Source organism: Oncorhynchus gorbuscha, linkage group LG04 (assembly GCF_021184085.1).
Source record: "Oncorhynchus gorbuscha isolate QuinsamMale2020 ecotype Even-year linkage group LG04, OgorEven_v1.0, whole genome shotgun sequence".
NCBI classification, from domain to species: Eukaryota; Metazoa; Chordata; class Actinopteri; order Salmoniformes; family Salmonidae; genus Oncorhynchus; species Oncorhynchus gorbuscha.
The window spans coordinates 75,488,962-75,516,882 of record NC_060176.1 but is presented as its reverse complement, the minus strand read 5'-3'; the positions used below and the strand labels follow the sequence as shown (position 1 = coordinate 75,516,882).

The window sequence follows — 27,921 nt, the reverse complement described above, 5'->3', positions numbered from 1 at the left end:
TAAATAATAACACACACACACACATAAATCCCCAAAAGCTGTACTTAACCTTAAACTGTGAACAAACCATTACTGGCATCTGGAAGATGCTTTATGAAACAGCAGTTCAATGTATACAATTGTACAAGGCATACTGTCTGAAATCACAGCAGCAGTGTTCAACAGTAAAACCTCATTATATGAGTCCCAGAGACCATCTCCCTTTGACTGTTATTTAACTCTGGTCCAGGTTGTTAGTGCGCGTTCCTCCATTAACACATTCCTTAGTAGAAGAAGGGGCTCTAATGCCACGGACCAGAGCTAACTGTTCTTATGCTAAGATGTGTATCTATAAATACATTCAGACTCCTTATAGGAGATACTTCCCACTCAATGGAAGATATTCGTATCATTCTTCTTAAGTATTTGCTGCAGGAAGATCTATAGTTACTCACATCTAGAAGATATCTAAACAACCTAAAGGGTTATGTTTGAAAGAGTCATTTCAACAAAATTATAACCAAATATAGCTGGCTGCGTTGTCTTTAAGCGATTTTGCTATGCAATACCTGGAATTTCCTCTTTCCACCTAACTGTTGATCATTTGCAGGCATTCTTGTAATGAGTACAGTTGCTGCTTTCAAGCAACATACTGTATGCAGGCTTACTACATAGGCTTACTACTTTCCGTTAAGATTCTGTAAAACATACATTCATTTACAGCAGTGACCTCAATGACATACTGTATGCAGTAGCAAAACCATCGGAAGCTCATTATGTTGTTTGTAGCTAACGGATCTTGATCCTCGCTTTTCTCTCCTCACCTCCTGCTCTGATCCAAAGGACCAGCACCATTCATTTAAGTGAGAAGGGTCAGTGTCAAGGCAACTTATGAAAAGTTGCACACCGCAATGATAACGGGTAAAAAAAGCTATTTTACACTGGGAGTAATCATTGGGAGTATACAGTATATAGAGTGTTTCTCCATACGTTTACTATTCTGTTAGTCAGCACCCCGCTTATTACTTTGGGTGTGAGTCAACTCGTGCTTTTTACAAGGCAAGTCCTACTAAGTATACCACAGTCCTTGGAAACAGCTCCCACAGTCTACCAGTGCTTTCTGTGGTAGAATTAAACACGGCTCCCACAGTCTATCAGTGCTTTCTGTGGTAGACTTAAACACGGCTCCCACAGTCTACCAGTGCTTTCTGTGGTAACCTTAAAAGCAGTTCCCACAGTCTACCAGCTCCCTCTGTGGTAGACTTGGACCTAGGTCCTATTAGGAGTTGGGAGTCTGATGTGGGGGTGGCCGGTGCTCCGGGAGTCTAGGTACCCTCTTGATGTTGGCCCGTTTGGCCCCGTCTGGGCTTCCCCCCAGGTCCTCACTCTGACCACAGAGCTTCAGCGCTCGAGAGATGAACATGTCTAGGTCAAACGGGCCCCCTTGCCCCCTGGAGGGAAGAGTCTGCGGGGGCTCATGAATCGACGAAGGAATGAGAGGTGACATTGGTGGAGGAGACGAGGGAGAACAGGGCAACAGGGAGGGAGGGGAATGGGACGCGGCAGGCGGGCTGAGTGTGTGACGCTTGTCCAGTCCAGGTGATGGCTGTATGACCGGCGAACAACTGTGAAAGAGTGGGGCAGGGAGAGAGGTGGGAAAAGGGGGCAGCAGGGGTGAGCTGGGGTAGCACAGGGGCCCCTGGGGTGAGCTGGGGTAGGACAGGGGCCCCTGGGGTGGGCTGGCGGAGGAAAGGAGTTCCTGGGATGGGCTGGCGGAGGACAGGGGTTCCTGGGGTGAGCTGGGGTAGGACAGGGGTTCCTGGGGTGAGCTGGGGTAGGACAGGGGTTCCTGGGGTGAGCTGGGGTAGGACAGGGGTTCCTGGGGTGGACTGGCGGAGGACAGGAGTTCCTGGGGTGGGCTGGGGGAGGACAGGGGTTCCTGGCGTGAGCTGGGGTAGGACAGGGGTTCCTGGGGTGGGCTGGGGTAGGACAGGGGTCCCTGGGGTGAGCTGGCGGAGGACAAGAGTTCCTGGGGTGGGCTGGGGTAGGACAGGGGTCCCTGGGGTGAGCTGGGGTAGGACAGGGGTCCCTGGGGTGGGCTGGCGGAGGATAGGAGTTCCTGGGGTGGGCTGGGGAAGGACAGGGGTCCCTGGGGTGGGCTGGTGGAGGATAGGAGTTCCTGGGGTGGGCTGGGGAAGGACAGGGGTCCCTGGGGTGGGCTGGGGAAGGACAGGAGTTCCTGGGGAGAGCTGGGGTAGGACAGGGGTTCCTGTGGTGGGCTGGCGGAGGACAGGCGAGTCTGTGTGCTCTCCACCCAGCGAGAGATCTCCTGGAATAGGTCCCAAGGTGGCTCCTCGACAGGCAGCTCCTTCACGCTGGCCCCTCTAGGCTCAGGCCCCTCAGGCACAGGGAGCTGGCTATTCCTCTTCCAGTGAGACAGGTCCAGGATCAGCTTGGGCTCGGAGTAGTGCTGCGGCTTGCCGTCCCTCCACGCAACCTTGTCCAGATAGGAAGGGGAGCCCACTTTGTAGTCACAGGAGCGACCACAGTCCAGCTCAGCATAAGCCCCGCCACCACAGGCCCGCACCAGAGAGGAGTGGGAGTGGTCCAGGAAGCGCTCGGCAGAGCTGCTGTGGGAATACTTGCGAGGGTCCACCTGGGCCTCCTCCAACAGAGGGTAGGAACCTGCCCTGGGATCTCTCTGGACCTCCTCCTCTTTGGAGTTGACCACCTCCGAGACCCCAGGCATGCACTGACAGCCACCCTGCTGCTGCCAGTACAGGTCTGATGACAGGCTGGTATCATATCTGCACAGTGGAAACAAAGAGCTTGTCAACGAAACATCGCCGTTGCCATTTCAGTCTACTGAGGTGAAGACCATTTTGGTGTTATCTTTAAACTCTCTCTCTCTCACACACATACCCCACTGGGTACAGACCCCAATTCAACATATTTTCCACATTGGTTCAACGTGTTAATCTCCACACAGTGTTTCCCTGGCTCTCTGTTAATCTCCACACAGCGTTTCCCTGGCTCTCTGTTAACCTCCACACAGTGTTTCCCTGGCTCTCTGTTAATCTCCACACAGCGTTTCCCTGGCTCTCTGTTAACCTCCACACAGCGTTTCCCTGGCTCCCTGTTAACCTCCACACAGCGTTTCCCTGGCTCCCTGTTAACCTCCACACAGCGTTTCCCTGGCTCTCTGTTAACCTCCACACAGCGTTTCCCTGGCTCTCTGTTAACCTCCACACAGCGTTTCCCTGGCTCCCTGTTAATCTCCACACAGCGTTTCCCTGGCTCTCTGTTAACCTCCACACAGCGTTTCCCTGGCTCCCTGTTAACCTCCACACAGCGTTTCCCTGGCTCCCTGTTAACCTCCACACAGCGTTTCCCTGGCTCTCTGTTAATCTCCACACAGCGTTTCCCTGGCTCTCCCGAAAGCCAATGAATCCAGTCGCTGTCTTTTACTAAACTTTATTTGGACTTTTCTTTCAAATCGTCATGTGCTTATTCCCTAGGGCTCATTGTGGGGTTGCTTTCTTTTTTGATGCTTTTTGTTGATGGCTTTACTTTCTAAGTGTGGTGTATCTGTTGTGTACAGTTCGAGATCATATCTCTTTCTCTTTACATGGTGTCACTGTGCTGTTCCCCCTCAATATGGCTGTTGTAGTGTGTGAAGTGTAACTGACACCATAGAATTCAATAGAAATTAATGGCATAGTACAATGTTGATGTATCTCTGTGGTTGACACCACAGGAGGTCGGTGGCACATTAATTGGGGAGGACGGGCTCGTGGTAATGGCTGGAGCGAAATCAGTGAAATGGAATCAAATACAACAAATACATGGTTTCCATGGTTTCCAGGTGTTTGATGCCATTCCATTTGCTCCGTTCCGTGTCACTAGTTGACACGACAGTACAAACAGATCTGAGACCAGGCTAGACACACACCTGTCCCAGTGAGAGCTAGAGGCCTGGCTGTGGCTGTGGCCGGGCTCCGTGACCAGGCTATCATCTAGCTCGTCCTCTATGCGGAAGGGCTGGGGTGACATGGGCTCGTCCTGGGGACACGAGTACTGCTGCAGGAAGGGATGGGACAGGGCCGCCTCTGCCGTCAGCCGGTCCATGGGGTTAAAGGTCAGAATACGCTCCAGGAAGTCTATGGCTAGTGGAGAAAGAGACGGGAACGGAGAATAGAAAAGGCTTTCAAATGATGCGTGCATATACAGTACCTGGCTGCAAGTAAGGTCATATAGCATCAGGAAATCGGTTGTATATGAATATAAGACAATCATGAATTTGAGACAAAACATTAGTTAGACATATGTTCTTGTTATTTTTAGTAACTCCAACATTTAACAGAAACTGTTGATTGTTTCACTGAGGTATAGTATGAAGGTGCCATCTGATCTTAGTTGAAGAGTTTTTCGCTGCTCTCCCTCAACCCCATCCCTCTCACCGTCTGCATCGACTTCAGGTAGTAGTTCTCTGAAGGATCTCCTGACCCTCCAACCGTGGCTGACGTAGGAGGGGATGACCTGCCGGAGGTCGTGATGGTCCTCTTCCCTCAACACAGGCACTGTATACAGGATCAGCTGCATCTGCTCCAGCTCATGGGCTCCTGCGTATAGAGCAGCCAGGAGGAACCAGGCAGGAAGCCAGGAGGAACCAGGAAGTAAACAAGCATTATGATTCTAAAACTAGAAAAGGTCATTTTCCTGAAGAAAAATTGTGTCTTGCTTCAGCTTTTTTATGGTAGAAGTTCAGAAGTTTGAATTGTTAAAGGTTAGTGTTGAAAGTTAGAGGATAAGGTAGTACTTGAAGTAGTGAGTTTTTAAAGACGGGTATTAAGATGGTTGGAGCAGGCTTCTGCGATAAGAACAGTTTTACACCCTCGTGACTAATGGGCAGGCTACTGAGAAGGTCATAGGTTGAATTTCCAGACAGACCACACACTAAATATGTGTCAACAGGTCTGGATAAAATCATGTGTTACACGACCAAATTATTATCACGACACAAAGCCTAGTGAACATCAAAATGGTCCAATATCCAACAAAAGCATAATGTGTTTGAGTTTTGAGTTCTGATATTTGGCAAGTGTATTAAGGGGTACAGAAGTAGCTAATCCTAGGAAAATTAGACTTATTTGTCCTGATGGTGGCACTGTAGTGTTATAGGGCTTGAACCCACCATGGGGTGGTAGCGTAGCCTAGTGGTTAGAGCATTGGACTAGTAACCGGATGGTTGCGGGTTCAAACCCCCAAGCTGACAAGGTACAAATCTGTCGTTCTGCCCCTGAACAGGCAGTTAACCCACTGTTCCTAGGCTGTCATTAAAAATAAGAATGTGTTCTTAACTGACTTGCCTGGTTAAATAAAGGTTAAAAAAATGGCTGCTTGCATTTTTATGGTACACTATCCCGTTTAAGGCTATATACAGTTAATTCAGAAAGTATTCAGATCCCTTCCCTTTTTCCACATTTTATTAGTCTAAAATGGATTAACTAAAAAATATTATCTTTGTCCTGACTGCCAAGCGTCACGTCTGGAGTAAACCTGGCACCATCTCTACGGTGAAGCATGGTGGTGGCAGCATCATGCTGTGGGGATGTTTTTCAGCGACAGGGACTGGGAGACTAGTCAGGATACAGGGAAAGATGAACGGAGCAAAGTACAGAGAGATCCTCGATGAAAACCTGCTCCAGAGCGAAGGTTCACCTTCAAACAGGACAAAGACCCTAAGCACACAGCCAAGACAACGCAGGAGCGGCTTTGAGACAAGTCTCTGAATGTCTTTGAGTAGGCCAGCCAGAACCCGGACTTGAACCCGATCTAACATCTCTGGAGAGACCTGACAATAGCTCCCCATCTAATCTGACAGAGCTTGAGAGGATCTGCAGACAAGAATGGGAGAAACTCCCCATATACAGGTGTGCCAAACTTGTAGCATCATACCGAAGAAGAGGCTGTAATCACTGCCAAAGGTACTTCAACAAAGTACTGAGTAAGGGGTCTGAATACTTATGTAAATATAATATTTCAGTTTTTTATTTTAATACATTTATAAACATAAAAACCTTATGGTCATTATGGGGTATTGTGTGTTGATTGATTTTATTTCTTTATTTAACTAGTCAAGTCAGTTAAGAACCAATTTATTTATATATTTATTTATTTTATCTACAATGACGGCCTACCCCGGCCAAAACCCCAGTCAAACCCTAACCACACTGGGTTAGGGTTTGTGTGCCGTCCTATGGGACTCCCAATCACGTCCGGTTGTGATTCTGCCTGGAATCAAACTAGGGTCTGTAGTGACGCGTCCAGAACTGAGATGCAGTGGCTTAGACCGCTACACCACTCGGGAGACTTGATGAAGGGAAAAAAATATGTAATACATTTTAGAATAAGGCTGTAACTTAACAAAATGTAGAAGAATCAAGGTGTCTGAATACTTTCAGAATGCACTGCTCTGCCTATGGGCTCGGGTCAAATATAGTGCACAATATAGGGAATAGGGTGCCATTTGGGATACAAACCATATCCTGGATCATTTAGCTTTATTAACAATTAGGCGTACACTATTGAGCTGTGATTGGATAGAGAACAGACAGATAGGCAAATGGCAATTTCTGTATTATGCAAAAAAACGTTTAGCAAAAGTAGACTTACTCTTTCACTAGATCAAAAAGATCCTAATTTGACAAAAAAGACTGTACTGCCCAACAGCATAAAAACAAATGTGTAAATACCCTCAGTTTATCTAAATTATGAATCATTCAATCCATATGTCTCATATCATATTCATATCCACATCTCTCCACCTCAACAGTCTCCTACCTGCAAAGAGCATGCGGCCTGTTAGCATCTCTGCCAGGATGCAGCCAGCTGCCCACATATCGATGGCCTTGGTGTAGTTGTTGGGTGAGAGCAACAGGCGCGGAGACCGGTACCATTTAGTCACCAAGCCCTCTGACAGGTAGCCCTGGCCGATACACACAGACAACAACACACACAGGGTAAGCATGACAAGGATATTAACACCGATGTACATTTTCCTGGCTCATTTCAATTCATCTTGATGGCTTTTGTACAGCTTTCCCCCAACTCTTCACACTCACCCATTACAGGTACACTCTTAGAATGAAAGGTGCTAAGTAGAACCATACAGGGATCTTTGGCTTGTCCCCTTAAGGTAACCCTTGTTGGTGCTGGGTAGAAACCTTTGCAGAGGGTTCTATCTAGAACCCACAATGAACAGGTAGAAGCCACGAGTTTTGTTAGCCTATAAAAGTGTATAATTTATGACAATACATTACATGTATGGCCATTATTTGAGGGCCTAGTTATACCCTAACACATTGATTTTAGGAATCCACTGGTTATGCTGGCTTGCAAATGCATGGGTAATTCCTATTGAAATTCAGACAGATTTAGGATATCCAACAATTGCATTCAGAATGACTGCCAGGGTTGGGACGATTGAGAATTTAGACTACCTAAAATCATTTAAACTGGAACAACCATCTCAGTAACGGGTGCAATAAATCAAATTACTAACAGATTGGATTAGTTTCTTTGTGTAGCATAAAATTAACCAACCAATCAGTATACAGTACATGCAAAAACACAGATATTACAGTAAAACAAACAATTCTGAAAATCTCCCTGCAATAGAGCATACTGGGAAATATTAATTTTGGTTCTATGTAGGACACTTCTTGCCTTCCAAAGAATCATAAAAACGGATTATTAGGATGTTAAAGGTTCTAGGTAGAACCCTTTGACTTACAAAAAACCCTTGTCTTCCAAAAAAAGGTTCTTCGGATCAAAACAGTTCTTGGTAGAACCCTATACCTCCGCAAAGAACCCTTTTGGGAACCCTTTTTTTTCTAAGAGTGTATAGAAGACAGTGTTCTTTTTCAGGTCATCTACAGTGTATCTAGAAATAGTATGGTGGAAGAGAAAAATCCTTTTCTGTCATCATTTATTATCCAATTACTGTTTGTTCCTCCATTGATGTGGTCTCTAACACTGTTCTGCCTAGTGCCACACTGGTTTCATCTCGTTAGAGCAGCTCCCTTTATAATGTATAACACACGTTACACAAACACACACACACACACCTAACAAGAGACAGCGAGAGATTATGAAAACACAGCCACTGGTTTATGTCACGGGATACTAGGAGTGGTGGGTTGGAATCAGGCGCAGAGAGCTCAGTATATTGTACTTATTTTTTCACCATAATTTGCAAATAAATTCATTAAAAATCCTACAATGTGATTTTCTGGAATTATTTTTCATTCATTCATTTTGTCTGTCATAGTTGAAGTGTACCTATGATGAAAATTACAGGCCTCTCATCTTTTTAAGTGGGAGAACTTTTGGTGGCTGACTAATTGGTGGCTGACTAAATACATTTTTGCCCCACTGTATATGCTCGCTTCGAGGCAAGCAACACTGAGGCATGCATAAGAGCATCAGCTGTTCCGGACGACTGTGTGATCACGCTCTCCGTAGCTGACGTGAGTAAGACCTTTAAACAGGTCAACATACACAAGGCTGCGGGGACAGACCGATTACCAGGACGTGTGCTCCGAGCATGTGCTCACCAACTGGCAGGTGTCTTCACTGACATTTTCAACATGTCCCTGATTGAGTCTGTAATACCAACATGCTTCAAGCAGACCACCATAGTCCCTGTGCCATAGAACACTAAGGCAACCTGCCTAAATGACTACAGACCCGTAGCACTCACGTCCGTAACCTTGAAATGCTTTGAAAGGCTGGTAATGGCTCACATCAACACCATTATCCCAAAAACCCTAGACCCACTCCAATTTGTATGCCGCCCAAACAGATCCACAGATGATGCAATCTCTATTGCACTCCACAGTGCCCTTTCCCACCTGGACAAAAGGAACACCTATGTGAGAATGCTATTCATTGACTACAGCGCAGCGTTCAACACCATAGTACCCTCAAAGCTCATCACTAAGCTAAGGATCCTGGGACTAAACACCTCCCACTGCAACTGGATCCTGGACTTCCTGACAGGCCGCCCCCAGGTGGTGAGGGTAGGTAGCAACACATCTGCCATGCTGATCCTCAACACTGCCTGCTCAGTCCCCTCCTGTACTCCCTGTTCACCCATGACTGCATGGCCAGGCACGACTCCAACACCATCATTAAGTTTGCTGACGACACAACAGTGGTAGACCTGATCACAGACAACAACGAGACAGCCTATAGGGAGGAGGTCAGAGACCTGGCCGGGTGGTGCCAGAATAACAACCTATCCCTCAACGTAACCAAGACTAAGGAGATGATTGTGGACTACAGGAAAAGGAGCACCGAGCACGTCCCCATTCTCATCGACGGGGCTGTAGTGGAGCAGGTTGAGAGCTTTAAATTCTTTGGTGTCCACATCAACAACAAACTAGATTGGTCCAAACACACCAAGACAGTCGTGAAAAGGGCACGACAAAGCCGATTCCCCCTCGAGAAACTAAAAAGATTTGGCACGGGTCTTGAGATCCTCAAAAGGTTCTACAGCTGCAACATCGAGAGCATCCTGACCTGTTGCCTCACTGCCTTGTACGGCGATTGCTCGGCCTCCGACCGTAATGCACTTCAGAGAGTAGTGCGTACGGCCCAGTACATCACTGGGGCAAAGCTGCTTGCCATCCAGGACCTCTACACCAGGCGGTGTCAGAGGAAGGCCCTAAAAATTGTCCAAGACCCCAGCCACCCCAGTCATAGACTGTTCTCTCTACTACCGCATGGCAAGCGGTACCGGAATGCCAAGTCTAGGACAAAAATTAATGACGGAGCACTGCTCAATGTTTGATGAGAAGCAGCTAAAATAGCCTTAAAGCATCCCTACATCCCCCTCTCCCCAAATGTCCTTCATTTCACCCTTCTCACCCTCCCTCCCTCCCTCCCTCCTTCTCTCCTTTCTCACCCTCCCTCCCTCCTTCCTTCTCTCCTTTCTCACCGCCCCCCCTCTCCCCAACTGTACTTAATTTCACCCCTCCCCCTCCCACCTTCCCTCCCTCCTTTTTCACCACCTCCCCCTCTCCCCAACTGTACTTCATTTCACCCCTCCCTCCCTCCCACCTTCCCTCCCTCCTTTCTCACCGCCTCCCCCTCTCCCTGACTCTCCGGGTGATTAATAATTTGTGGAGTTTGACAGGGTTGGCTCAGCAGGTAGAGAGATTCAGATGGGCCTCCTCTGATTAAGCAATCTGTCAAATCTCTGCTTATCTTCCAAAAGCATGGTTTAGTCAGTCACTGATGATTCCAAAGGCTGAGTCAGATTTACAATGATAGTTTTATGGCTGTGTCCTAAATGGCAACGTGTTCCCTTTATTTTATAGTGCACTACATTTGACAAGGGCTCATAGGGTTCTGGTCATAAATAGAGCACTTATGAGGAGAATACAATGCATTTGGGACGTATCCGATTTCTATATTTTTTAATTGAGTCTTTTGACAGTAAGGAGGCGTTATTCATGTGTCGTTAGCACTTCAATCAAAGCTTCGGTCATAACGCCAACACTTGCAAAAGAATGGGGCTGATGACAACATAATGCTTATTGCCAACCCTCTGCCACAGACTGACAGGCTTACTTACAGTCGTGAGACAAGCCCACAAGTGACTTCAAGCGATATGAGCAGTTAAAAATGGATGTGTCACCTGTCAAATACCTCTAGATTTGAGGCTGATGCCAAATTCCTGTCATCGCTGTGTCTGCAAGTTTATTTTTAGATGAAACATTCTCTTGATCGTGGCACTATCAAGTATCCTCTCCTACTCCACCTCACTGCTTGCAATTTACCAAGACAACAACTATCCCAGCTTGGATCATTGGCCTTGCCAGCCTCCCTTTAAGTAAGCCCCCTGCACGGCTGGCATGGCATGTGGAGCACCAGAGCTTTCTGGTACTTTTTATTTTTTACCTTTATTTAACTAGGCAAGTCAGTTAAGAACAAATTGTTATTTACAATGACGGCCTACCCCGGCCAAACGCTAGGCCAATTGTGCGCCGCCCGATGGGACTCCCAATCACATTCGGTTGTGATACAGCCTGGATTCAAACCAGGTTGTCTGCCGTGACACCTCTAGCACTCAAATGCAATGCCTTAGACCGCTGCGCCACTTGGGAACACTATAGACTCTATAATTGTGTCTGAAATGGCATCAAATTCCATATATATAGGGCACTACTTTTGACCAGCCATATAAGCTCTAGTCAAAAGTAGTGCACTAGGAAATAGTGGTGCAGTTATAAAGGGAATCGGGTTCCATTTTGGATACACTGCATTTCTCTCCTCTCTGAATCAACACAAGACTGTTAGAGTTCACTACTAAACATTCAGTACAGTAGCTAGGTACACACTCTGTGCAGGCCTGTTAAGAGTTCACTACTAAACATTCAGTACAGTAGCTGGGTACACACTCTGTGCAGGCCTGTTAGAGTTCACTACTAAACATTCAGTACAGTAGCTGGGTACACACTCTGTGCAGGCCTGTTAGAGAAGTTCACTACTAAACATTCAGTACAGTAGCTAGGTACACACTCTGTGCAGGCCTGTTAGAGAAGTTCACTACTAAACATTCAGTACAGTAGCTGGGTACACACTCTGTGCAGGCCTGTTAGAGTTCACTACTAAACATTCAGTACAGTAGCTGGGTACACACTCTGTGCAGGCCTGTTAAGAGTTCACTACTAAACATTCAGTACAGTAGCTGGGTACACACTCTGTGCAGGCCTGTTAGAGAAGTTCACTACTAAACATTCAGTACAGTAGCTGGGTACACACTCTGTGCAGGCCTGTTAGAGTTCACTACTAAACATTCAGTACAGTAGCTGGGTACACACTCTGTGCAGGCCTGTTAAGAGTTCACTACTAAACATTCAGTACAGTAGCTGGGTACACACTCTGTGCAGGCCTGTTAGAGTTCACTACTAAACATTCAGTACAGTAGCTGGGTACACACTCTGTGCAGGCCTGTTAGAGAAGTTCACTACTAAACATTCAGTACAGTAGCTAGGTACACACTCTGTGCAGGCCTGTTAGAGTTCACTACTAAACATTCAGTACAGTAGCTGGGTACACACTCTGTGCAGGCCTGTTAGAGAAGTTCACTACTAAACATTCAGTACAGTAGCTAGGTACACACTCTGTGCAGGCCTGTTAGAGAAGTTCACTACTAAACATTCAGTACAGTAGCTGGGTACACACTCTGTGCAGGCCTGTTAGAGTTCACTACTAAACATTCAGTACAGTAGCTGGGTACACACTCTGTGCAGGCCTGTTAAGAGTTCACTACTAAACATTCAGTACAGTAGCTGGGTACACACTCTGTGCAGGCCTGTTGGAGTTCACTACTAAACATTCAGTACAGTAGCTAGGTACACACTCTGTCTGGACTGAGGAGTAGCTGTGTGAATAGACGTTGTTTGGTCATGAGGGAGAGAGGGCACGCTGAATGTAAGAGGGAGAGAAACTAACAGGCAATTTCCTGGTTCATAAAAGGAATCGCCCCGGGTCATTTTGTTACGCCGATGTCCATCTTGAAAGTGCATAAAACCTGACGTGGGCTTTAAAGTCTGAAGTAAAACTCAACTCCCACCAACCTGTCTCTGACACATGACTCCCTGAGGTCATACACACATACTCTGATGATAAGTGTGGGTCCGGGAGGCCGGGGCCAGAGGAGGCCAGACACAGAATGCTCTGTAGATGGCCTGTCTCACACTCCACTGCATAAGAGAAGCATAGAAGCTTTTTGTTTGATTTCACCATCCCCAGAACACAGCATTGCCCATTGTTATTCTGGCAACACTCTTGGCCAGTCTGTTATTCCTGTCCTGCTCACAGCCTGATCCATCTCTTTTCCCTGTCTGCACCCTGCTGCCCCGTGCTCAGATCTCTGGGCCTGGGCCCGGCCAGGACAAAGCTCCCCTTCACTGGGCCCTCACTGACCTGCTGGTGTAACACACTGTGTTCCACCACAACAATAAAGCAGCACAGCAGAGAAGTCGACTGTCAGATGAATCTCTCAGAGCCTAATCCACAATAAGAAAAAACAGACAGGGTAATGGTTCAACTTGGGCCAGCAGGTAGCCTAATGGTTAGAGCATTGGGCCAGCAGGTAGCCTAGTGGTTAGAGCGTTGGGCCAGCAGGTAGCCTAGTGGTTAGAGCGTTGGGCCAGCAGGTAGCCTAGTGGTTAGAGCGTTGGGCCAGCAGGTAGCCTAATGGTTAGAGCGTTGGGCCAGTAACTTGGGGCAGCAGGTAGCCTAGTGATTAGAGCGTTGGGCCAGCAGGTAGCCTAGTGGTTAGAGCGTTGGGCCAGCAACTTGGGGCAGCAGGTAGCCTAATGGTTAGAGCGTTGGGCCAGCAGGTAGCCTAATGGTTAGAGCGTTGGGCCAGCAGGTAGCCTAGTGGTTAGAGCGTTGGGCCATGCAACTTGGGGCAGCAGGTAGCCTAGTGGTTAGAGCGTTGGGCCAGCAACTTGGGGCAGCAGGTAGCCTAGTGGTTAGAGCGTTGGGCCATGCAACTTGGGGCAGCAGGTAGCCTAGTGGTTAGAGCGTTGGGCCAGCAGGTAGTCTAGTGGTTAGAGCGTTGGGCCATGCAACTTGGGGCAGCAGGTAGCCTAGTGGTTAGAGCGTTGGGCCAGCAACTTGGGGCAGCAGGTAGCCTAGTGGTTAGAGCGTTGGGGCAGCAGGTAGCCTAGTGGTTAGAGCGTTGGGCCATGCAACTTGGGGCAGCAGGTAGCCTAGTGGTTAGAGCGTTGGGCCAGCAGGTAGCCTAGTGGTTAGAGCGTTAGGCCAGCAGGTAGCCTAGTGGTTAGAGCGTTGGGCCAGCAACTTGGGGCAGCAGGCAGCCTAATGGTTAGAGCGTTGGGCCAGCAGGTAGCCTAATGGTTAGAGCGTTGGGCCAGCAGGTAGCCTAGTGGTTAGAGCGTTGGGCCATGCAACTTGGGGCAGCAGGTAGCCTAGTGGTTAGAGCGTTGGGCCAGCAACTTGGGGCAGCAGGTAGCCTAGTGGTTAGAGCGTTGGGCCATGCAACTTGGGGCAGCAGGTAGCCTAGTGGTTAGAGCGTTGGGCCAGCAACTTGGGGCAGCAGGTAGCCTAGTGGTTAGAGCGTTGGGCCATGCAACTTGGGGCAGCAGGTAGCCTAGTGGTTAGAGCATTGGGCCAGCAGGTAGCCTAGTGGTTAGAGCGTTGGGCCAGCAGGTAGCCTAGTGGTTAGACTGTTGGGCCAGCATTTGAAAGGTCACTAGTTCCAATCCCCCAGTCAACAAGGCCTAACATCTGTTAATATGCCCTTGAGAAAGGCACTTAACCCTAATTGCTCCAGGGTTGCCGTTGATAATGGCTGACTCTGGCAGTGACCCCACTCTAAGAGTGCATCTCATGGGGAGTTGGGATATGTGTCATGCAGGTGAAAGAGGACCCAAAAGCGACTTGGCGAAAACAGAGTCTTTAATCCAGTAAAATAAATACAAACAAAAAACACTACTTTCACTCGAAATGACGAGGACAAACTGGAGACTCGATCTTGAACAGCAGGTGAACAGCAGGTTGCCTCGGGAAGGCACTTGAACCAGACAGACTCAGACACCTGCTCACCACGCAGCATCTGAGGAAAACACGACACGACAGGGCGATACACAAACACAGCACGGTGAATTCTAGACAAGGAACCGACAGGACAGGAACGGAACACAAAGGAAGAAATAGGGACTCTAATCAGGGGAAAGGATCGGGAACAGGTGTGGGAAGACTAAATGATTGATTAGGGGAATAGGAACAGCTGGGAGCAGGAACGGAACGATAGAGAGAAGAGAGAGCGAGAGAGTGAGAGAGGGAGGGGGAGAGAGAGGGATAGAAAGAGGGAAAGAACCTAATAAGACCAGCAGAGGGAAACGAATAGAATGGGAAGCACAGGGACAAGACAAGATAATAAATGACAAAACATGACAATATGGATTTTTTTTTATTTTAAATCACACATTTGTATAATGCACACCTGTACGTGTGTGAAATAGGACAAATATAAGTACCCACCAATTATTATATGATTAATTTGTAACTTTAACAGGACATGTTTGGACAAGGTTATGAAAGCTCTGCTGAAGTACTAGCTATAGATGGATGCTAATGCAATCATGCAGAGGAGAGAATCATCAGTCTACAGGAGCTAACAGACTTGGTTCAAGGACATGGTCATACATGCACCACGATCACACAAAAAAAACAGGCTCAAAGAGGCATCTTAATATGGGTGAATGCTGTAGCGTTTGGGAATGAAGTACATTTGTTGTGAAACGTAAAGATAATGCTAATTGCGCTCAGTTTCCAGCCACCAATGGTGGTTTCTGGTTTTAAGTTGTGTGCCACAACTGCAAATACAAACAATTGGTAGAATGAAACCTTTTTGTTTGATTTCTAAAAGCAGTCTATGAAGTGGAATGAGAAAGGAAAGCACCGGCTCAACTCCAGCAGCACTGGCTATAACAGACCCGACAGTGAATAAGTGCAGACATCCTGCATTCTTAAATCAACCGGTGATATCCTCCTCTTTTATATCTCCACTTACATGTCGGGTCAGGAGCTGGTCTAAAAATGCCGCAGTTTTACGGGCGCCTAACCAATTGTGCTATTATGTGTTTATTTTCGCATTATTTGTAATCTATTTTGTATGTAATGTTTCTGCCACCATATCTTATGAAAAAAAAGAGCTTCTGGATATCAGGACAGCGATCACTCACCTTGGATTAGGCAAAACATTTTCTTCAACAAGCAGGACGCACAGGATGTACTTCAGACATCCGACAAGGCCAACATCCCAGTTATTGGCAAGAGAAACAGATGCAGGTACAGAGGACACAGAGCGGGGTGCCTCGTAAAGATCCGCAGACCGCAAGTGAGAAAGCTGCCATGAACATCAATATTACTTGCCAACGTGCAATCACTGGACAATAAATTAGACGAGGTATGATCACAAATATCCTACCAACTGGACATCAGAAACTGTAGCATCTTATGTTTCACGGAATCGTAGCTGAATGATGACATGGATATTCAGCTAGCTGGATATACGCTGCACCGGCAGAATAGAACAGCACACTCCGATAAGACGAGGGGGGCGGCAGTCTGTGCATATTTGTAAACAACAGCTGGTGCACGAACTCTAAGGAAGTCTCTAGATTTTGCAAGCCTGAAGTAAAGTATCTTAAGATAAACTGTAGAGTACAGTATTTGCCAAGAGAGTTTTCATCCAGACTTTTCTTGGCTGTTTATTTACCACCACAGACAGATGTTGGCACTAAGACCGCACTCAGTCAGCTGTATAAGGAAATAAGCAAACAGGAAAACACTCACCCAGAGGCGGCGCTCCTAGTGGCCAGGGATTTTAATGCAGGGAAACTTGAATCAGTTTCACCTCATTTCTATCAACATGTTAAATACGCAACCAGAGAGAAAGAAATTCTAGATCACCTGTACTCCACACACAGAGACGGATACAAAGCTCCCCTCGCCCTCCATTTGATAACTCTGACCACAATTCTATCCTCCTGATTCCTGCTTACAAGCAAAAATGAAAGCAGGAAGCACCAGTGACTCGGTCTATAAAAAAGTTATCAAATGAAGTAGATGCTAAACTACAAGACTGTTCTGCTAGCACAGACTAGAACATGTTCCAGGATTCTTCCAATGGCATTGAGGAGTACACCATATCAGTCACTGGCTTTATCAATAAGTGCATTGAGGACGTCGTCCCCACAGTGACTGTGCGTACATTCCCCAACCAGAAGCCATGGATTACAGGCAACATTCGCACTGAGCTGCCGCTTTCAAGGTGCGGGACTCTAACCCGAGAGCTGCTCAGTGACACGAACCTACCAGACGAGCTAAATCCATTCTATGCTCGCTTCGAGGCAAGCATCACTGAGGCATGCATGAGAGCATCAGCTGTTCCAGACGAATGTGTGATCACGCTCTCCGTAGGCGACATGATTAAGACCATTAAACAGTTCAACATACACAAGGCTACGGGGACAGAAGTATTACCAGGATGTGTACTCCAGTCATGTGCTGATTGAGTCTGTAATACCAACATGTTTCAAGCAGACCACCACAGTCCCTGTGCCCAAGAACAGTAAGGCAACCTGCCTAAATGACTACAGACCCGTAGCACTCATGTCCGTAGCCATGAAGTGCTTTAAAAGGCTGGTAATGGCTCACATTAACACCATTATCCCAGAAACCCTAGACCCACTAAATTTGCATCCAGCCCAAACAGATCCACAGATGATGCAATCTCTATTGGACTCCACAGTGCCCTTTCCCACCTGGACAAAAGGAACACCTATGTGAGAATGCTATTCATTGACTACAGTGCAGCGTTCAACACCATAGTACCCTCAAAGCTCATCACTAAGATAAGGAACCTGGGACTAAACACCTCCCACTGCAACTGGATCCTGCACTTCCTGACGGGCCGCCCCCAGGTGGCAAGTGTAGGTAGCAACACATCTGCCATGCTGATCCTCAACACTGGAGCCCCTCAGTCCTCAGTCCCCTCCAGTACGCCCTGTTCACCCACAACTGCGTGACACAAAAGTGGTAGGCCTGATCATCAACAACAACGAGACAGCCTATAGGGAGGAGGTCAGAGACCTGGCTGGGTGGTGCCAGAATAACAACCTATCCCTCAACATAATCAAGACAAAGGAGATGATTGTGAACTACAGGAAAAGGAGGACCGAGACATCCCCCATTCTCATTGACATGGGCCGTAGTGGAGCAGGTCGAGAGCTTCAAGTTCCTTGGTGTCCACATCACCAACAAACTAGATTAGCCCGACTAACAGGTGCCTGTATATAGCCTCGATACTATATATAGCCTCGATACTGTATATAGCATCAATACTGTATATAGCCTCGATACTGTATGTAGCCTCGCTACTGTATATAGCCTCGATACTGTATATAGCATCGATACTGTATATAGCCTCGATACTGTATGTAGCCTCGCTACTGTATATGGCCGCGATACTGTATATAGCATCGATACTGTATATAGCCTCGATACTGTATATAGCCTCGATACTGTATATAGCATTGATACTGTATATAGCATCGATACTGTATATAGCATCGATACTGTATATAGCCTCGCTACTGTATATAGCATTGATACTGTATATAGCATCGATACTGTATATAGCATCGATACTGTATATAGCATCGATATTGTATATAGCATCGATACTGTATATAGCCTCGATACTCTATATAGCATCGATACTGTATATAGCCTCGCTACTGTATATAGCATCGATACTGTATATAGCCTCGATACTGTATATAGCATTGATACTGTATATAGCATCGATACTGTATATAGCATCGATACTGTATATAGCCTCAATACTGTATATAGCCTCGATACTGTATATAGCATCGATACTGTATATAGCCTCGATACTCTATATAGCATCGATACTGTATATAGCCTCGATACTGTATATAGCCTCGCTACTGTATATAGCATTGATACTGTATATAGCATCGATACTGTTATTTTTTACTTTCTTTTTACTGTTGTTTTTATTTCTTTACTTATCCATTGTTCACATAATACCAAGGTAACTCCTGGGCCCTGATTCATGAAGCGTTTTGGGGTAGGAGTGCTGGACTAGGATCCGTTTTGGCTTTCAGATAATAATGAATAAGAAGACCTGGACAGGGGGGACCTGATCCTACATCAGCCTTAATCTGAGAGGCATTATGAATACAGACCCCGAGCTAGCTATTCTCTTCTAATGGAAGAGTCTCACCTTATGGGAGTAGTGTGGGTCAACGATTCGGGCCAGGCCAAAATCTCCAATCTTGAGCAGTAGCTGGTCTGTGTTGAGGAACACGTTGGCTGGTTTAAGGTCACGGTGCAGCACGTTGGCTGAGTGGATGAACTTGAGGCCTCGTAGTAGCTGGTAGAAGAGCAAAATGGCGTGCCCACCGGGAAGTGGTCCCTGCTCTAGCAGCTTCGCTAGGTCCGTCTCCATGCACTCCTGGACGATGTACAGGGCACTCAGCTGGGCCGGGTCGCGAGGCAGCGGGTGGCCGTAAGGACCCAGAACCTCGTGCACGCGCACCACGTTCTCATGCTGCAGGCGCCGTGTGATCTTGACCTCCCGCAGGGCGTGCTTCACGCTGACCGCGTCACGCATCACCAGCTTCTTCACAGCCACCCGCTGGCCACTGCGCTTGTCCACAGCAGACAGAACCAGACCAGTGGCACCGCTGCCCAGAGGCCGGGGGTCTATGAAGTGTCCCCCCAGGTCAAAGCCGTGGAGGAACAGTGAGGAGTCCTGTTTTGCCATGGCTCAGCTGACTACTGGTGTCCACTGGTTATTGCATGATGAGGTCTAGAAATCAGAAAGGATCATTCATGATTTGATAACAAAGCAAATAAAATTACTGGAATCAAACATACATATACTGTAGGTATAATAATCCCATCTGTAAAATGGTAATTACTTTATATTGTAATGTATTTTGTAATAGCATAGATAATAGATCAATATACCTGTTGTATTCTATGTTCTATTATTATTTATATTAGTGTTATCTATATTACTATTATCTATATTATTACTATCTATTTTATTATTATCTATATTATTATTATCTATATTATTACGATCTATATTATTATAATCTATATTATTACTATCTATATTATTATTATCACTGCATATCACTGCATCACTGATCCCAAGGTAAACATTTAACCGTACTGTTATACTCCTGTTATATCCTGTACTGTTCTACACCTGCTATATCCTGTACTGTTATACACCTGTTATATCCTGTACTGTTCTACACCTGTTGTATCCTGTACTGTTCTACACCTGTTGTATCCTGTACTGTTATATCCTGTACTGTTATATCCTGTACTGTTATATCCTGTACTGTTATATCCTGTACTGTTCTACACCTGTTATATCCTGTACTGTTATATCCTGTACTGTTCTACACCTGTTATATCCTGTACTGTTATATCCTGTACTGTTATATCCTGTACTGTTATATCCTGTACTGTTCTACACCTGTTATATCCTGTACTGTTATATCCTGTACTGTTCTACACCTGTTATATCCTGTACTGTTATATCCTGTACTGTTCTACACCTGTTATATCCTGTACTGTTCTACACCTGTTATATCCTGTACTGTTCTACACCTGTTGTATCCTGTACTGTTCTACACCTGTTGTATCCTGTACTGTTCTACACCTGTTGTATCCTGTACTGTTCTACACCTGTTATATCCTGTACTGTTATATCCTGTACTGTTCTACACCTGTTGTATCCTGTACTGTTCTACACCTGTTGTATCCTGTACTGTTCTACACCTGTTATATCCTGTACTGTTATATCCTGTACTGTTCTACACCTGTTATATCCTGTACTGTTATATCCTGTACTGTTATATCCTGTACTGTTCTACACCTGTTATATCCTGTACTGTTGTATCCTGTACTGTTCTACACCTGTTATATCCTGTACTGTTCTACACCTGTTATATCCTGTACTGTTCTACACCTGTTATATCCTGTACTGTTCTACACCTGTTATATCCTGTACTGTTCTACACCTGTTATATCCTGTACTGTTCTACACCTGTTATATCCTGTACTGTTCTACACCTGTTATATCCTGTACTGTTGTATCCTGTACTGTTAAATCCTGTACTGTTGTATCCTGTACTGTTATATCCTGTACTGTTGTATCCTGTACTGTTATATCCTGTACTGTTATATCCTGTACTGTTATATCCTGTACTGTTAAATCCTGTACTGTTATATCCTGTACTGTTATATCCTGTACTGTTGTATCCTGTACTGTTATACACCTGTTATATCCTGTACTGTTGTATCCTGTACTGTTGTATCCTGTACTGTTATATCCTGTACTGTTATATCCTGTACTGTTATATCCTGTACTGTTAAATCCTGTACTGTTATATCCTGTACTGTTCTACTCCTGTTGTATCCTGTACTGTTATATCCTGTACTGTTGTATCCTGTACTGTTATATCCTGTACTGTTATATCCTGTACTGTTGTATCCTGTACTGTTCTACACCTGTTATATCCTGTACTGTTCTACACCTGTTGTATCCTGTACTGTTCTACACCTGTTATATCCTGTACTGTTGTATCCTGTACTGTTCTACACCTGTTATATCCTGTACTGTTCTACACCTGTTATATCCTGTACTGTTCTACACCTGTTATATCCTGTACTGTTATATCCTGTACTGTTCTACACCTGTTGTATCCTGTACTGTTCTACACCTGTTGTATCCTGTACTGTTCTACACCTGTTGTATCCTGTACTGTTATACACCTGTTGTATCCTGTACTGTTCTACACCTGTTATATCCTGTACTGTTCTACACCTGTTGTATCCTATACTGTTCTACACCTGTTGTATCCTGTACTGTTCTACACCTGTTGTATCCTGTACTGTTCTACACCTGTTGTATCCTGTACTGTTCTACACCTGTTGTACTCCAGTTGTATCCTGTGCATGTGGCGAAACATGAATATGCATGGGGATTTGATTGCAATTACGCTTTTCCTGGAATGAGCTCCATAGAATTTAGAGTGTATCACTCTTGAAGGAAGTATAAATAAATAGGTATACAGTGTCTCCATCTACCTCGTATCAAAGACAGTAGAGCAAGTAAGGGGACAACTCCACACCCTGGTGCAGGGCAAGTGTTGTCATAGCAACACCCCACCATCTGTGCCTGCTACAGATAGATGCGCTGGATGGCAGAGGCAGACATTCAGCACTGGTCTCTGATCCTAGCGGAGCGATCCCAGCTCAACTCCCGCTGGTGAAATTAGCTGAGAGTTACATTCACAGAGATTGTAGAGGATCCTGCTCTTCCCGTCTGTCAGTCAGTTGGCCGACCGCCCATTCAGTCCCTCCCTGGTCGATGTTCCCAGACTTCCCACTCAGTCTCGGTTTTGTGGCATTGAGTTAACGAGTGTCCGTGTAATCCCTCAGTAATCTAGCTGCCGGCCGCCTTGTGCCTGTGGAGTCGAAGCGTGGCACCGGCTCCCTCTGGACTGGACACCATCACATACCTGATGCTTCTGTGAAGGAGGGCCAAGATGAAGCAAGTTACACATTAAATGCAAAATAAGATCTTATGTGTCACATTTCAATATGAACTAGTGATAAAATGTTGCCTCCTATTCACACTGTTCATTTTGGCACATTACTTTTACTGGGTGTCATTTGATTCCTACATGTGGATCTAATGTAATAGCTGCAAAGAACAGAAAGAGCAAATGCTGCATAGCCTAGTGGAAGAATAATCTAGACATCACCAAAAAGCCTATTTTTAATATAAATATTTTGTACATTCAAATGAATTAATAGCTAGATATGATATAATGATAACTTGGACTATAAGGTAACTACTGGGATACAATATGACATAGGCCAAAATGTTGCTATTTGAGGCCAGGATATTTATTAAATTAATGTGCTCCAATTGGACATTTAAATAGCTACTCAGTTCCAACCTGGTAAATGCGCTCAAGAATGACGCTATGTCAAAGCCTACTATTACAAATGTAAGCTTTAGTCTTTTACCACATAATAATAGTGATCTTTCAGTAAAATACACAATTAATATACTCTTGTTCTATGCAAGTTTTATGCTATATGTTCTTTGTTGTTCTGTGCGATTTTCCCTCTATCTATGGAAACGAGGATATTGACACTGGATCTACAGGAAGGTATGGAGGGTATTGGCTAACTTTATAAATGACGTATAGGGCAGGCTAATGGATATGACGCCTGCGGTGCGCGCTGTCCTCTATTTCATAGTTCTGTCGTTACGTAACGCAAGTATAATTCCTAAAAAAAACATAGTTGATTGAGGCATTCGAATCTGTGTTAGCCAGTTGTACAATAGCTCCATAAGCAGTAGAAGTAGTTGTTAGTGTGACAAAACATTAGTATGAGAGAAAATGTGAGAAAATGTTGTTATTCCATGTTCTTTAAATAAATATGATTATTATCCTTATTATAATATTAGGGTCCATTAAAACAATGCATACATTTTCTAAGAGATGGTCCAGGCTACTGTAGTACAATGCACCGGTCTGCGTCTGCCTTTGTGTGTGGTTGTGGCTACATTGTAACGCCCATATCGCAACAAAAACATTCAAAACCCCTAAAGATAAAAAGAAAAAAAAGAAGATACCGTAAAACTAAGTGTTTTCCCAAATGTACTACTCATGAAAACAGCTAATGAACATGAGCCAGTGAGTAGCCTATTGCTCAGCAAGTGTAGCGTTATCTTTACATCTATCGGCCCATCCATTGAATAACTACAAAGGCACAATATATCACAACACAGCGAGAGCACTTACCATAATAATATATGCCGCCGTGAACATCGCAGCCTGTCACAGAAAAATAATGCGTGTTTTTGTCTATTTGACTGTCAAAAATAAAGTAAAACATAACATATTTGTTTCATTTTTGTTAATGAATCAGCCAGCGGAACTGTACCAGTGTCCGTGATTGTGGTGATATTAGCCTACCTAGCAATCCGCTGCTGCGTAAATAATGTATTTACAGGAATAGGCTAGGCTACCACTCTTTCCGATCTGTGCCAGTAGTCTACGCAGCCAGTAAGCACAGACTGACAAAAGCTGCACCATGAATGATTGAGTGTTCCTCTTATTCTTTCGGTAAGCCGGACTATAGGTTACTTCCCACACCGGGCGTTGTATTACCTCTTATAAATAAAAAAACTCCACCCCCCCCCCCAACGATATGACGTCACGCTGGCAGCCATCAATCAAAGTGTTTGACACCTGCTGAAGCCTGAAGTGCCATATATGGGTCTTGGAGAAAACCCCCTGCTCTCTCATAGCCTCTATATATATTTTTTTAAAAAATATATTTAGGGAATTGTTTATTTTTGCACTCTATTCAATGGCGTTTGTGTTCTTAGTCATTTCTCAACAGCTAATGGGGATCCTAATAAAATACAAAAAAATACTGCCACTCACTTTTATCCTATGTTCTCACTTAGAGATTCCTTAAGTCAATCATTCAGTTATGCCAGAAGGAGTACCAGCTCAGAACATAGCTGGTTAATTTTGGGGGGCTCCCTAGTGGCGCAGCCGTCTAAGGCACTTCATGCCTTCATAGAGTTGTCATTACAGACCCTGGTTTGATTCCAGGCTAAATCACAACCTGCCGTGATTGGGAGTCCCATAGGGCGGCGCCCAGTGTCGTCCGGGTTAGGGTTTGGTCAGGGTCGGCCTTCATTGTAAATAAGAATTTGTTCTAGACTGACTTGACTAGTTAAGGTTAAAGGTTAAATAAAAATAAATAATAAATAAAAACAAGGAGTTGGCCTGATGGGTACTCTGTCATGTTGTTGGTCCTCCTTCCTTGCTCTAGGAACAATAGAGGAGCCTTAGAGAACAAAGGGGAAAGGCCTCAGAGGGGTCGGGTTAAATACGGAAGACACATTTCAGTTGAATGCATTCAGTTATACAACTGACTAGGTCCCCCCCCCCCCCCCCTCCCAGGTGATAAATGAGGCGCTATGTAGGCGGAGTCTCGGATCGGGGGAGGGGAAGGGATACCTAGGGCAGGGTTTCCTCAATGCTGACCTGCAACCCCATTTAGAAACCTTTCTGTTTATTACAACTAATGTACCCTTGGTTCTATGAACCCAGCGCTTTTTTTTCAGAGTTTCTCTCGTAACCCCATGTTCAAGGGCCCATAGTTTGGAAAGACTGACCTATTTCACCCCAAATAAGATGGAACAGGGCTGGGGACTCTATTTTATTTTTTACCTTGTGTGCGTACAGTGTATCACCCAGGTCGCTCACCTCACAAAATACTATTTTTAAACCTTTATTTAACTAGACAAGTCAGTTAAGAAAACAATATTACTTACAATGATGGCATACCCAGCCAAAGCTCTTCCTCTCTCTCTCTCTCTCTCTCTTTCTCTCTCTCTCTCTCTCTCTCTCTCTCTCTCTCTCTCTCTCTCTCTCTCTCTCTCTCTCTCTCTCTCTCTCTCTCTCTCTCTCTCTCTCTCTCTCTCTTTCTCTCTCTCTCTCAATTCAATTCAATTCAATTCAAGTTCAATTCAATTCAAGGGCTTTATTGGCATGGGAAACATGTGTTAACATTGCCAAAGCAAGTGAGGTAGACAACATACAAAGTGAATATTTAAAGTGAAAAACAACAAAAATTAACAGTAAACATTACACATACAGAAATTTCAAAACAGTAAAGACATTACAAATGTCATATTATATATATATATATACAATGTACAAATAGTTAAAGGACACAAGATATAATAAATAAGCATAAATATGGGTTGTATTTACAATGGTGTTTGTTCTTCACTGGTTGCCCTTTTCTCGTGGAAACAGGTCACAAATCTTGCTGCTGTGATGGCACACTGTGGAATTTCACCCAGTAGATATGGGAGTTTTTCAAAATTGGATTTGTTTTCAAATTCTTTGTGGATCTGTGTAATCTGGGGGAAATATGTCTCTCTAATATGGTCATACATTGGGCAGGAGGTTAGGAAGTGCAGCTCACTTTCCACCTCATTTTGTGGGCAGTGAGCACATAGCCTGTCTTCTCTTGAGAGCCATGTCTGCCTACGGCGGCCTTTCTCAATAGCAAGGCTATGCTCACTGAGTCTGTACATAGTCAAAGCTTTCCTTAATTTTGGGTTCGTCACAGTGGTCAGGTATTCTGCCGCTGTGTACTCTCTGTGTAGGGCCAAATAGCATTCTAGTTTGCTCTGTTTTTTTGTTAATTCTTTCCAATGTGTTAAGTAATTATCTTTTTGTTTTCTCATGATTTGGTTGGGTCTAATTGTGCTGTTGTCCTGGGGCTCTGTAGGGTGTGTTTGTGTTTGTGAACAGAGCCCCAGGACCAGCTTGCTTAGGGGACTCTTCTCCAGGTTCATCTCTCTGTAGGTGATGGCTTTGTTATGGAAGGTTTGTGAATCGCTTCCTTTTAGGTGGTTGTAGAATTTAACGGCTCTTTTCTGGATTTTGATAATTAGTGGGTATCGGCCTAATTCTGCTCTGCATGCATTATTTGGTGTTTTACGTTGTACACGGAGGATATTTTTGCAAAATTCTGCGTGCAGAGTCTCAATTTGGTGTTTGTCCCATTTTGTGAAGTCTTGGTTGGTGAGCGGACCCCAGACCTCACAACCATAAAGGGCAATGGGCTCTATGACTGATTCAAGTATTTTTAGCCAAATCCTAATTGGTATGTTGAAATTTGTTTCTTTTGATGGCATAGAATGCCCTTCTTGCCTTATCTCTCTCTCTCTCTCTCTTTCTCTCTCTCTCTCTCTCTCTCTCTCTCTCTCTCTCTCTCTCTCTCTCTCTCTCTCTCTCTCTCTCTCTCTCTCTCTCTCTCTCTCTCTCTCTCTCTCTCTCTCTCTCTGTCTCTCTACAAATAGTTAAAGTACACAAAGGAAAATAAATAGGCATAAATATTGGTTGTATTTACAATGTTGTTTGTTCTTCACTGGTTGCCCTTTTCTTGTGGCAACAGGTCACAAATCTTGCTGCTGTGATGGCACACTGGAATTTCACCCAGTAGATATGGGAGTTTATCAAAATTGGATTTGTTTTAGAATTTCTTGTGGATCTGTGTAATCTGAGGGAAATATGTGTCACTAATATGGTCATACATTGGACAGGAGGTTAGGAAGTGCAGCTCAGTTTCCACTTTATTTTGTGGGCAGTGTGCAATGAGGATATTTTTGCAGAATTCTGCAGGCAGAGTCTCAATTTGATGTTTGTCCCATTTTGTGAATTCTTGGATGGTGAGCGGACCCCAGACCTCACAACCATAAAGGGCAATGGGCTCTACGTCTGATTCAAGTATTTTTAGCCAGATCCTAATTGGTATGTTGACATTTCTGTTCCTTTTGATGGCATAGAATGCCCTTCTTGCCTTGTCTCTCAAATCGTTCACAGCTTTGTGGAAGTTACCTGTGGCGCTGATGTTTAAGCCAAGGTATGTATAGTTTTTTGAGTGCTCTAGTGCAACATTGTCTAGATGGAATTTGTATTTGTGGTCCTGGCGACTGAACCTTTTTTGGAACACCATTATTTTGGTCCTACTGAGATTTACTATCAGGGCCCAGGTCTGGAACAATCTGTGCAGAAGTTATAGGTGCTGCTGTGGGCCCTCCTTGGTTGGTGACAGAAGCACCAGATCATCAGCAAACAGTAGACATTTGACTTCAGATTCTAGTAGGGTGAGGCCGGGTGCTGCAGACTTTTCTAGTGCCTGTGCCAATTCGTTGATATATATGTTGAAGAGGGTGGGGCTTAAGCTGCATCCCTGTCTCACCTAACGGCCCTGTGGGAAGAAATGTGTGTGTTTTTTGCCTATTTTAACCACACATTTGTTTGTGTACATGGATTTTATAATGTCATATGTTTTCCCCCAACACCACTTACCATCAGTTTGTATAGCAGACCCTCATGCCAAATTGAGTCGAATGCTTTTTTAAATCAACAAAGCATGAGAAGACTTTGCCTTTATTTTGGTTTGTTTGTTTGTCAATTAGGGTGTGCAGGGTGAATATGTGGTCTGTCTTACAATAATTTGGTAAAAAGCCTATTTGACACTTGCTCAGTACATTCTTTTCACTGAAGAAATGTACGAGTCTGCTGTTAATGATAATGCAGAGGATTTTCCCAAGGTTGTTGTTGACCATATACCACAGTAGTTATTGGGGTCAAATTTGTCTCCACTTTTGTGGATTGGTCTGATCAGTCCTTGGTTCCAAATATTGGGGAAGATGCCAGA

The 27,921-nt window shown here is 45.0% G+C and overlaps 1 protein-coding gene across 1 annotated transcript; it reads right to left on the bottom strand.

The window, feature by feature from the left end:
* Positions 1-24: 24 nt before the first annotated feature.
* On the bottom strand, positions 25-23,808 carry LOC124034651 (mitogen-activated protein kinase 4-like). The gene is made up of 7 exons (XM_046348103.1): positions 23,466-23,808; positions 21,733-22,175; positions 18,845-19,432; positions 6,823-6,967; positions 4,440-4,601; positions 3,932-4,145; positions 25-2,786 (listed from the first exon to the last, which is right to left on the bottom strand). Exons 3-7 carry the CDS (start codon positions 19,385-19,387, stop codon positions 1,259-1,261), a joined length of 2,592 nt encoding a protein of 863 aa, XP_046204059.1. The 5' UTR covers positions 19,388-19,432; positions 21,733-22,175; positions 23,466-23,808; the 3' UTR covers positions 25-1,258.
* Between the last annotated feature and the right edge of the window lie 4,113 nt (positions 23,809-27,921).